General features: G+C 43.2%; 2 protein-coding genes across 4 annotated transcripts; one reads left to right on the forward strand and one right to left on the reverse strand.

The window, feature by feature from the left end:
• Positions 1-453: 453 nt before the first annotated feature.
• On the reverse strand, positions 454-4,249 carry LOC135378568 (uncharacterized). 3 transcript variants are annotated; one of them, XM_064611619.1, is made up of 7 exons: positions 3,927-4,249; positions 3,755-3,831; positions 3,505-3,642; positions 3,057-3,400; positions 2,338-2,465; positions 1,182-1,401; positions 454-614 (listed from the first exon to the last, which is right to left on the reverse strand). In XM_064611619.1, exons 5-7 carry the CDS (start codon positions 2,416-2,418, stop codon positions 469-471), a joined length of 447 nt encoding a protein of 148 aa, XP_064467689.1. In that variant the 5' UTR covers positions 2,419-2,465; positions 3,057-3,400; positions 3,505-3,642; positions 3,755-3,831; positions 3,927-4,249; the 3' UTR covers positions 454-468. The 3 variants fall into 2 exon arrangements, with proteins under 3 accessions (XP_064467689.1, XP_064467691.1, XP_064467690.1); XM_064611620.1 differs by lacking the exon at positions 3,927-4,249 and having other exon boundaries at positions 3,755-3,908.
• A 323-nt stretch (positions 4,250-4,572) lies between these two features.
• LOC135384573 (uncharacterized) lies at positions 4,573-9,604 on the forward strand. Its single transcript, XM_064613771.1, has 5 exons — positions 4,573-4,798; positions 4,889-5,065; positions 6,745-6,816; positions 6,921-6,983; positions 7,448-9,604. Exons 1-5 carry the CDS (start codon positions 4,751-4,753, stop codon positions 9,602-9,604), a joined length of 2,517 nt encoding a protein of 838 aa, XP_064469841.1. The 5' UTR covers positions 4,573-4,750.
• Positions 9,605-11,098: the final 1,494 nt, after the last annotated feature.

Genomic DNA, 11,098 nt, shown 5'->3' on the forward strand with positions numbered 1-11,098 from the left:
AGGTGGCCGTTTAGGCGGAGAGTACATTGCCATTGGTTAAAACTGGCGTAAAGTTATTTTTCTATTTTTTAAAAATTGCTTATATAGTTACGGTGGACAACCTGTATGTACACAACTTCTCGATAAGTTGTGTATATAGATGTGTCTGTAGAAAGTGTATAACCCTGGTCCAGATTCCTATAGGACCTTGTGGTGTTATGAAACCCTATAGGACCTGTAGGACTCATAGGATCCTATAGGCCCCATGTGACACTTAGGATCCTATAGGTACCTATTGAACTCATAGGATCCTACAGGTACCTACTGGACCATATAGGTCCTGGTGGACATGTAGGTCCAATCGGTAGTCTTCCAGTATAGGTTGGACTCCTGTAGGTCTCACTAGGGCATTGCTATAGGATTGTGCCATTGCGCATGCAACGTGGTGCAGTGAAGCGAAAAGTCAAGACTAAATGAAACTTAACACTTTTATTCTGTAGACATAGCAGCTACTCTTCTTGCACTCTTGCGAAGATCGTTGATCTTTTCTGCAAGGTATCTGTTTACTTTTTCGAGACTGCTTTCTATCTTTGCTGCAGGCTCACTTTCAGCCTCCAACTTCCTCCTCAGGCTCCCTATCAAACAAAGTATATATTAGGAACCTTGTTTATGCTAGTACATGACCATCTTGACTCTTCCAGAGCGAACAAATATAATATGTAAAGAAATGTGACGAAGAGAGGCAAGACACCCAGGCATAGGTTCATGGGCAAGAAACTAGCTGATCACCTTGAAAGATGACTGCTGTGAGAGGCGAAGTGCTAAGAGAGGTTCGAAATGGACCCCTCCGACCCTTGAGCCCCTCTTTCTGCACAAGCATTGTTGAGGAGACTTCTGGCTTCTGCAAACAGTTGTGAACGCTCAGGCCTTACGAGATCTCTAAGAAATAACCTGGTTGATGGTGTTTTTTATGGCACATTAGCAGCCAAAGATGACTGGGCTCTATCGGGGCCAGTGCTTTGTTATTTTTCTCTTTTCTGTGTTGGTGATCCCCATGTACTAAACGAATCTACTTTAATATACCAGCGCAGCTGAGCTCTGCGATGAGCTGCTGCGTTAGTGCAGCACTGAGTGACCATGTTGTCTTTTCCATATGCCAAATGAAACATGATTTCAATTTCAGTAATATCTTTGCTACGTACCCTTAATTAGTGACACCTTGATAGGAGACAAACGCGGCCATGGCTGCTGGTCCGCCTGTTTTCTGCTGTTGCAGAGGGACCCTGTCAATGTGCGTTCCATTAGAGTCTCGGTACCCCATATTGCCACAGCAAGGCTTTTTACAAAGTGGCTATCCTTCTGTTGCTGCAGGTCCTGCCACAGTTGCGAGCATATTTGAATCCCAACATTGGGGAACCGGACCTGCAAGATATGAACATACGTCACATAAACATCAAGCAGTCTGCACTGCGACACTCAGCTCTCTGCCCTATTGCAGCACTACCACACTAAATTCACTCTGCTTTACGCATTGCGAAGTTGCACTATAGCTCGCCATAGTTCTACTGGCGCATGCGTGTCCACCGCGGGCAACATCACTTCAAAGAAATACTAAGGCTCACGAAGCAGAATTGTGCCATTCACTGGCAGCTGCCAAAGATATTTAACTTGCATGGAAACATTTTTTACAAAGGCTTCCAAATGGCAACCGAATGAGTCTTTAGAAGAGCAGCAATGTACATGATGCTGCATGTCTATACAATGCCACAACTTGATACATTCAAGATGCATCTGTTGTTGCAGTGCAAAATGTGAAGCTAGAGAATGTACTGGTCAGAGAGCACGAATTTAATTAAGGATTAAATGACTGTCAGCCACCCATTCTGTCGCTCCATGAGGTCAAAAGACGTCTGCATAGATTGACATGTGTTCGAGTACATGTTCTCGTTCCCAACTGGTTACTGCCAATTCTTCCTTCTTTACCATCCTAATGGCCACTGCCAATAAGCGTTATTTTTCATACAGGTCTGATCTTTTTTTAACCGTAGTGCTGAGGAAAAAAATGCAATAACAGTCAACGTGCGATTGATTAACTGTCTTAGCTTTTTGGCTACCAACGCTTGCGATTTCTGAGCAGAAATCTCGCAAAGCCAGGTTAGCCCAAAACTCAACGCACCTAAATGGCCTGGTCCCAATTTCAGTTCTGAAGTAATATCGATGGCTTTCTTGCCATGCAATTCACGCTTTATAACTTGGTCTTTTGAGGTACAATCGAGCACTCAATACATTAAATGATTAGCAGAGGAGCTGCACCTTAGTAACATGAGGAAGATAAGCTGAAGTTTCTTATTATCTTACCAATCCATCATCTTCTTCAAAAATACAAATGTCATCCCGTGAGGGTGGCCTTTGAGATGCAGGTGATCCAGTCTCCAACATTGGGGAGGCTGCAGCGACAAATGGCCGAGGATGGTCCTTTGAAGTACCTATTATGAAAAGGAGGTATTACACATCTGGGATAACAGAGAGAGAGAGAGATTATGCATTTAATGGCACAAAGGCAGCAAAGGCCATAACAAGGTCTGGGATAACGAAAGCATAGCACAACTACTTCAACAAAATCAACAATTGAAGAAAAAGACAATGTGTGCCAGCACCAGGTTGTACCTGGATAAATTACACCACATTGACATGACTGCCTTTTCCCTTTCCAATTCCTCAGATGTTTTCCCACTCAGTCACATACTAATGCTGTTGACAAGAAATTGGAAACGAGCCAAGGCGAGCTTAGTCCATGGAAAAAGCATAGGTGGTCATAGACGGTTTCCTATCCGTTCACAATTCAGTGCCTCAAGAAAACACAGGAGAAACCACAGAAGGCTCACACAACCCACCAATAGGCCTCACTGTACTCCATGTAAAAACCTGCGTTTTTACATTATGGAGTATACACAGGAACGACATGAACAGACGCTTACTTAGCTTAAAACTAACAGACAGCTGGGGGGCAGCTCCATGTTTCACCATAAGAGGAACATGGTGAAAAGACCTATCAAGCAATAGTGACACATGCATACCTATTTTTTCCAGCAAGGCTCGTTGTAGGTTGTGATTGAGCTCCTGGACCTCTTCAAGCTCAGCTCTGGTGTCCTTCAGTCTGTCTTTCAGCTTGAGGTACTTCCGTTCCAACTTGTTATAGCGCTCTGAAGACTATGGAATGCAAGGGCACACAGAAGTCTCATCATTGAAGGCAGTGATACTTCGATCAATCGTGTAGAGCATGAAGGCTTGTGTTGGAAGAACCTGAAGATTGCATATGAATGAAGACACAGGAGACATCGAGAACATAGACAGAATCAATGAAGCAATTGCACGGCACACCACAGGCTGCGAAGACCAATTGCTAACTCATCCAAGATATCTGCACAGGGGGCAAGGAAGAATGGAAGTAACAGGAAAGAACATTAAGTTATGCAGAAGTGCCATTTTTTTAACACGTTGTAATTATCGGTATCATTAATTTACCTCGTCATCCTGTTCACTCGTGCTGCATGCGCTGGCACCTGCATGGAAAGCAGGGTTTTTCCTGATCGCCTTTTGGTGTTGGCTCAAGATGTGGGACCATTGCGAGGTTCGTCCCTTTGCTGTTTTGGCTCTTGCACTCTGAAGAAAACAGGCAGATGTTCAGCAACATATACAGGGTGTGTAACAGGACAAGTAAAGTTTCACTGCCCTTCAGGCCATTGAAATGCAAAAGGAGTAAAGGCACACCTACCTTAGAGGCTGTAGGGTTTGCATCTGCTTCCGAATTAATGCAAGCCACTTTCTGAAGCCTCGCCTCTTCAACAGTGTCTGCAAATATTGGCGTGCATTGCGATGTATAACACATTGTAGGAGTGGACTAGGGAAAACCAAGAAATAGGACCAAGAAATCGACTCTGCTGTACCTGCGAATTGTAGCAACTGCGCTTTGAAGTACTGGGCGCCTTCGAGGGAATTGAGATGCTCCAAATCGATGTCCTCTACCCAATCCACTTTGTAACACTTAAGCACGCGGAGTTCCACGTTGTCTTTCTGTTTAATATAACCAACTGGTACGGCTTCGATGACATCGTCGCAGTATTTCGCAACCGCGAAATTGTTCACCATCCTTCCCGACAAGCGATGCAAAAGCGACGAAAACAACGGAACGTTGGAAACTTCTTCACCTGTGACAGCAACCACCAAGTGGAAACGTGCACCGCAAGCACCAAGGGGATGAAGGAACAGGAAATTGATGATGATGAGCGTAGATCCGAGGCCGATGCGCGGCAACGTTAAACATGCAATCAAAGTTCTAATGTTTTCAATGTAAGTGCTAAGTAGAAAAAACGCCACAATATTAATTATGATTCGTTGCACATATATACACAGGAGCGATTTATTTGTGCAGGAGGTGTCACGATCGGCCCTGCCACCATAGCGCTAGGCCGCCAACCCATCCATATCACGGGAAAGGCCGCACGCGCTATCCATCCGTCTATCCATGCTTGCACTTTGCTTCATTCTTTCAACGGACAATCTTTGAAAGATTTGTTTCGTTCGGAAGTTCTGCTGCGTTTATCCGCACTTGTATCTTTTTCTGCACCGAGAAAAAGAGGTACCCTGGGTTCGCATGTGTTTTCTATTGCCAGGTCTATTCTGTTCAAAACGGAATGGGCTTGACAACTCCAAAGAGGCGGAAGCAGTATCTTGAGCCGCAAAAAAACTACGTTTTGCCGAAAACAACAAAATGAGGAGGGCAGGGTCACAGAAAGCGACAGTTCAAAATAAAGAATCGGTGAGTTTGCACGTATCTACCTCTTTTTTGCTTGTTGCTCATAGCCTTCGGTTATCAGCGTTATTCTCATATTTGTATTGCATTTCTTAGCACAGTCAAACGGATGTTACGGTAACCACCAACGAGTCTGTCCACCCAGGCTGTAGTAATTCTCAAAGTGAGGTATCATCTGAAGAAAGACACAGCGGCAGCCTGTCTGCTGAAGAAGCTGATGTCGGGAATCCCTCCATTGCGTCTCCTTTGGCTGACTGTGTGCCCTCTGAGACGGTAGGTTTGTGAGCTCTAATTATTTTATATGCCTCATGCTTTCCATTTGATATTCCTCATGAGTTTCAGTACGTGCGAGGAACAAGGAAGTTAAATAAATTGCTAATCTGGCCTGTCACAATGAGAACATGCTTAAAAACAAAATGATGCACTGTTAGCGTTTGCACAATAACAACGAATGTGACTGTGAAGCTGGAAGTTAATATCCTTTATTATAGCTTCATGAGCACCAGCTAATATAACCATTGTATAGAAAAATCAGTATGAAACGAGAACTAAACGCAAAAAGATTAAAAAGCAGAGGGACTTTTCTTCATTGGTGCTGCACGAACTAAACGCCTCTGCTCAAAATAAAATGCATCTGCATTGTGTATTGAAAGCAGATTCTGTATACCCGCATGTCATGAAGGAAGTGTTCAATTGTGTTCTTGTATGTCAGTGTACTGTACCTATACAGATTCAGAGATTTCTTCTTGAAATTCTGTATTGTCACCACGAAGCAGCTGTGGCTATGAGCAGCGAATATACGTGGGCAGACAGAGACTGTTTCAACTTGCGAAATGTTTCCAGTGTTCATGTTGCATGCTAACCGTGCTAACAGTTTCACATTTCTATTGGCCATTTTGTTTTCATAGATTGCCCACTTAATGCCATACGCAATACGTATGACCCTTTGTCATACTCTTGGATAACCTCCAGTCCCCTCTAATAGCTGCTCTGCCATTTTTTTTCTTGACCCATGTGTCATATTGGCCTTTGCAATGACCATAGTCGGAACACTTACAAGCGACACGTCAGCGCTTGAGTATGTCCACAGTATGGGCTTAAAGTGTTGTAAACAAGCCACCAAACATTTCTCAAGTACTGGTATCCCATTAGAGAATGCAGGTCATAATACTCAAATATACATTTCAGTTGACCCGTGCTAGCTCGCTGACCCACATAAATGCCATCAAAAATGACGAACCTGCACATACATTTTGCGCTCTGTGGTTCTGAAATTCAGGATCGTGACATCTCTCGCGTCTTCGACTGGACTACTGGGCGCCTAATTATGACGCAAACATCAACAACAGCAAAGCTGTCACATGACTAGATTCAAACCCGGGTACCTCTCAATCACAAAGTGGCATGGCCAGCATGTTAACCACTGAGTCGTGGTGTGCTGCGTGTTACAGCACGGAAAACGTATGCCTATGATATCTAAGTTGAATACATTTCTTTTCCAGTTTGTGGTCGTAACTGTTTAGATTTTGAATAGAATAAGACTCACATTCTTCTAGTCAATTTCCACAAGTGGAATGAAATCACAGATGGGACATTTGATCATAATTGGTGAGGGAAATGCCAAGTCAAAATGATCTAAAGTTATAGCGTAGGGCGGAGTTAAGAAGCAAAATGGTGCCGTGAATATTTCCTCCATATGCAAGCCCTTTTTGGATTTGAGTGCTAGTAATTACAAGAAGCTTTCACTGCCTAAGTTGCAATAATATAGCGCAAAGAAATGCACACCTTGTATACCTGTGTATGGCCCCTCTCACGGAACCGTCAAGAATATTTGTTGAGTGTCCTTTGTAGCGGTGTAGTCATTTTGGCTGTGTTCGTATCTCTTTCCTGTTTAGTCCGAATACTATGATTTCTGGACATTTTTGTTAATCTCTTTTTATATTCCAATCTAGGAGCCTGACACCAGTGATATTGAGCCACAAGATGGTTTGGGAAGGTCTTACAGTGACGAAATTGAAAATGAGGTGGGTTAATTTTTGTTGTGGCATGGTATTGTGATACGTTATCATATTTTGCGGTTATTATTTTGCGTTGGTGTCCATAAAAATTTTCTTCTGGCATTACACAGGATGATCTTGCCTCACAGGACGAGAGAGCCTCACAGTGCTCAGATATTACCAATCATTCCGCCGTGAGTACACACTACATGCATGCTTAGTTTAGTAGACTATGACATTACCAAGTTTGCTTTTCGAGGTTTTTCTGGTGCCATGATGTGGCAGATTTTGTGTCTCTCTCTATGCGACATCCTTTCAGTTATTTCCAGCTTTCGTTCAGCCTCTCAATGAGCAGTTACACCATTCTAAATAAAAGGTACATTGGTAAAATACAAGTGATTACTCAATCATATACACATGCAGCTACATATTGTCCTCTGTGAAATATTTGCCTTAGCATAACATGCCACCTGCAAAAATATCTATGGTACCTACATTTCAAATTCTCTGTTACAATTTGAGGATAACATCAGATATTGTTTGCGCAAGTAAAAGCAAATCCAAACAGAATTACATGTACATTAAAATATGTGGTGATTAAAATAATTTAGTGATGCAGCACTCATGAGTGGTTGACAAAAGTACTTTGACCTTATAGGAGCTCCACACATCATGTGAAGAATCCAGTGAGGCTTCTACCGACGAGGACGATAGTGAGTGCCCCGACTACCATGATGTTGACAGTGAGTTTGAGAACCCTTTTCAAGGACAAGACCGTACTTGTGACTCAGGTGTCACTACAGGAGAGGCCCTGGCTCTGATAATCCTCTTTGTGTTGAGGCACAATCTCTCTGAGGTGGCTCTGAAGGACTTGCTTATTTTGGTGAATTCTCTTTTCGGCAAGTGCGTGGTGCCGACCACAATTCACCTGTTTCACAGTGCAGTGAAGTTCACAAAGAATTTCAAGACATTTTATTACTGTATCGCATGTTGTAATTTTCTCAGTGTGACGAAGAAAACAGGAATATGCAGCGTCTGCAACAGGTCTTTCCAAACCAGTGACAGAGATAACGTAGCGATGTTTCTCAGCATGTCTTTGAAATCGCAACTAAGAGGACTGCTAGAAAACATGACCAACTTTGACTTCTTAGCGGAGAGGTATAGCAGGAGACCAGGAACTCTGTCTGACATCTATGATGGGCAGTGTTACAAGCATTTGGTTAAGGACTTCTCATGTCTTGGTAACCCACTTAACATATCGCTCACGATGAATGTTGATGGATGCCCTGTCTTTAAAAGTAAGCACTGTTCGATCTCGCCCATCCAACTGATCATAAATGAGTTGCCTGTTTTTGAACGCTTCAGAAATATTCTTGGAGGGATATGGTTTGGTAAGGGAGAACCTAACATGGAAATCTACCTAAAGAGCTTTGTGCAACAGTGCAAGCGCCTGGCAGATAAAGGTTTTCGGTGGATGAAAGATGGTGTGCAAGTTGTAAGCCGAGCCTTCGTTATCTGCTGCACCGTTGACTCTGCTGCAAGGCCATTGCTGCAGAATATGATCAAGTTTAATGGGTTCTACGGTTGCAGTTGGTGCCTGCATCCTGGGTGTACTGTTAATGGGGAGGTACGCTATACAGTAGCTACACAGGTATATGAGGAGAGGACAGCGGAGACAGCTGTGAGGTCAATGACCCATGCAGCAAGACAGAAGGTCATTTGCTTTGGCTACAAAGGTCCTTCTGTTTTGCTCAATCTGCCAGCCTTCAACGTTGTCCATTCCTTTGTACCTGACTACTTGCATAGTGTACTCCTTGGTGTAACAAGAACCATGATGAAACTTTGGTTCGAAGGAAAAAATAGCAATGAATGTTTTTATATCGGGACCCCATCTCTAGTGAGCCTTATCGACTCGCGGATGCAGAAGATAAGGCCTCCAGCTACGATAGGCCGCTGCCCTCGTGGCGTTTCTGAGAGAGAACTGTGGAAGGGGCAAGAATATCGTTCATGGCTTCTTTATTACTCTCTGCCAGTTCTAAATGGTATTTTGCCCCGATCATACCTGTTGCACTTAGCGTTATTGGTACAAGCAGTTTTCTTCCTTCTGCAAGAATCTTTGTTCGGAACAGACCTCAACACTGCAGAGGAGCTCCTAAATGAATTTGTTGTGAAATATAACATGTTGTACGGAGATTATAGTATGGTTTACAATGTACACCTGTTGCTCCACCTGGCAAAGGGCGTCTCACAGTGGGGTCCCTTGTGGACTCACTCGACATTTGTGTTTGAATCCTATAATGGTACGCTCTTGAAGTTTATAAAAGGTAACAGGGGTGTAGCTGAGCAGGTTTTGCAGAAAGCAGCGTTAAAGCAGTCGCTGTTCAGTTATGCCCAGACAAAGGGATCTCGTGTACTGAAAGCCTACATATCAGCCCTCACAGCTGAAAAGAGATCTACATGTGCAATGCAGGTGTCCGGGGTGACGTTGCTGGGAAAAGGCAGAGCCTCAAGGTGCACACCAGACGAAAGAACTTTCTTACGCACAGCCTTAGGACGGTCCCCAGAGCAGTTGACATTTTTTTCAAGAATCATTGTGAACAGAAAAGTATATCACTGCACAGGGTACACACTGGCAAAACGAACAGATGACTGTGTTGTAATCTTGAATGATGGAACATATGCAAGAATACGATTAATCTTTGTGTACAGGGAGAATGGGCACCAAGAGACAGCCATGCTTGTACAAGAGTTTCTGCTATTCCAGATACAGTTTTGTGGCTTGAGAAGCATGAGGAAAGGGGTTTTTTCCGGTTAGTGCCATAGTTGGGAAAGCTATATCCGTGACAGTTGATGGCATCAGCTATGTATCTAGGATTCCGAGCAGCTGTGAAGTGAATTAACAATCATGTTCCGATAATTCATGGCACAGTGTTTTCTTTCTTGTTAATTCTTGTACTTTTTTGTGCAATTGGTTCGGAGATAAGTATACTTTTCTAGCTCTCTGATGCCTGTAAATATTTTGCATTGCAATGTTCATAGCACATGGCAATTTCAGGTGTGTGTTTGTGTATTTTTATCAATATTGTTCCATTATGTGCAATGCGGCATTGCGCGTTCTTTGTGTTATATTTCGTTTGACATCTGAAATGTTTCATGTGTGAGTGGTTTGTATATCTCACTTGTTCGTAGTAGATTTGAATTGGATAGGTAATTTGAACTACTCTTAGAACCGTATTGTCACACAGTTTCTGCTACATATTTTGATTCCTGTGCTTTTAGTGTAAACTTTTCTTGTTATGTGGAAGTGTACATGTAAATTTTCTCATTTTAGCTTGATGTGTATATATTTGTAAATATATCTTGCACACTGTGTCGACTCATGTGCGATTTTCATTCGAATGTCCCTTGGAGGACGGAATCATATGTTACAAGGCAACATCGTCCTATTCCAAGGAATGCTCTACCGTTCTATGTTGCGTACCACACGAGATAACATGTGGAATTTCCCAGATGGATGTCGGCACAGTTCCCACTGAAGTTGGCCCAGGATTCACACTAACCCGCTTCCTGCTGTCTTTCTGCATCTGTCAATGTCCGCGTGTTGCTTATAATAAGTCACAGCTGCTTCGCTCCGCTGACTTTTTCTTTTTTTAAGGAGGTTTTGAGTCATAAAAACCACAAATTGTTTCAATTCCACTTTATAGGACACTCCAGGTGCTGTGTGGGTCAGGACCTATAGGACCTATAGGTTGTATGTGGGAGTATGGCTACCCATGGAATCCCACGTGAACCCATTCGAGACCTATAGGTCGGACTGTAGGAGTATGTGGGAAAGCCTATGGGTACCTGTGGGGCCCATATGGATCCACAGCTACCTACAGCACCCCATAGAAACCTATAGGAAATCTCTATGGATATCTCTATATACATGGATCGTTTACTGCGAGTGAGAGAGGGAAACGTGCGATTGTGTGGTACTGCGTATACCTGATTTTCTATTGTCCTACTGAATCTCTCAAACCAACACAAGTAAGAAACACAGGTGGTATGTTGATGGTGAATTAATAATCCAAGCTACTGCTCACTTCACCGTTGTTTGTATGTGTAACTGAATTAATCTTAGACACATCACTCTTCGATTTGACTCAGTGGTGAGCAAGACCCTCGGATTCGCGGAAGCTCTCAAGACAAGCACTATACAGGGTGTTTGCTCTAGCGTGTCCAGAAATTATATTTATAGCGAGCGATAAAAGAAAAGCAAGTCGTACTTTTCTGCTACTTGAGCAAGAACAGGCACTACTTTACTAGT

Source organism: Ornithodoros turicata, chromosome 1 (genome assembly GCF_037126465.1).
Source record: "Ornithodoros turicata isolate Travis chromosome 1, ASM3712646v1, whole genome shotgun sequence".
NCBI classification, from domain to species: Eukaryota; Metazoa; Arthropoda; class Arachnida; order Ixodida; family Argasidae; genus Ornithodoros; species Ornithodoros turicata.

Excerpts from the sequence above, each read along its gene's own strand:
- LOC135378568 (XM_064611619.1), bottom strand. The coding sequence starts at position 2,418 with ATGTTGGAGACTGGATCACCTGCATCTCAAAGGCCACCCTCACGGGAT. Across the intron at positions 1,402-2,337 it reads TTGAAGAAGATGATGGATTG|GTCCGGTTCCCCAATGTTGG; the intron begins GTAAGATAATAA and ends CATATCTTGCAG. Across the intron at positions 615-1,181 it reads CAAGGTGTCACTAATTAAGG|GGAGCCTGAGGAGGAAGTTG; the intron begins GTACGTAGCAAA and ends TTTGTTTGATAG.
- LOC135384573 (XM_064613771.1), top strand. The coding sequence starts at position 4,751 with ATGAGGAGGGCAGGGTCACAGAAAGCGACAGTTCAAAATAAAGAATCG. Across the intron at positions 4,799-4,888 it reads CAGTTCAAAATAAAGAATCG|CACAGTCAAACGGATGTTAC; the intron begins GTGAGTTTGCAC and ends TGCATTTCTTAG. Across the intron at positions 6,817-6,920 it reads GTGACGAAATTGAAAATGAG|GATGATCTTGCCTCACAGGA; the intron begins GTGGGTTAATTT and ends GGCATTACACAG.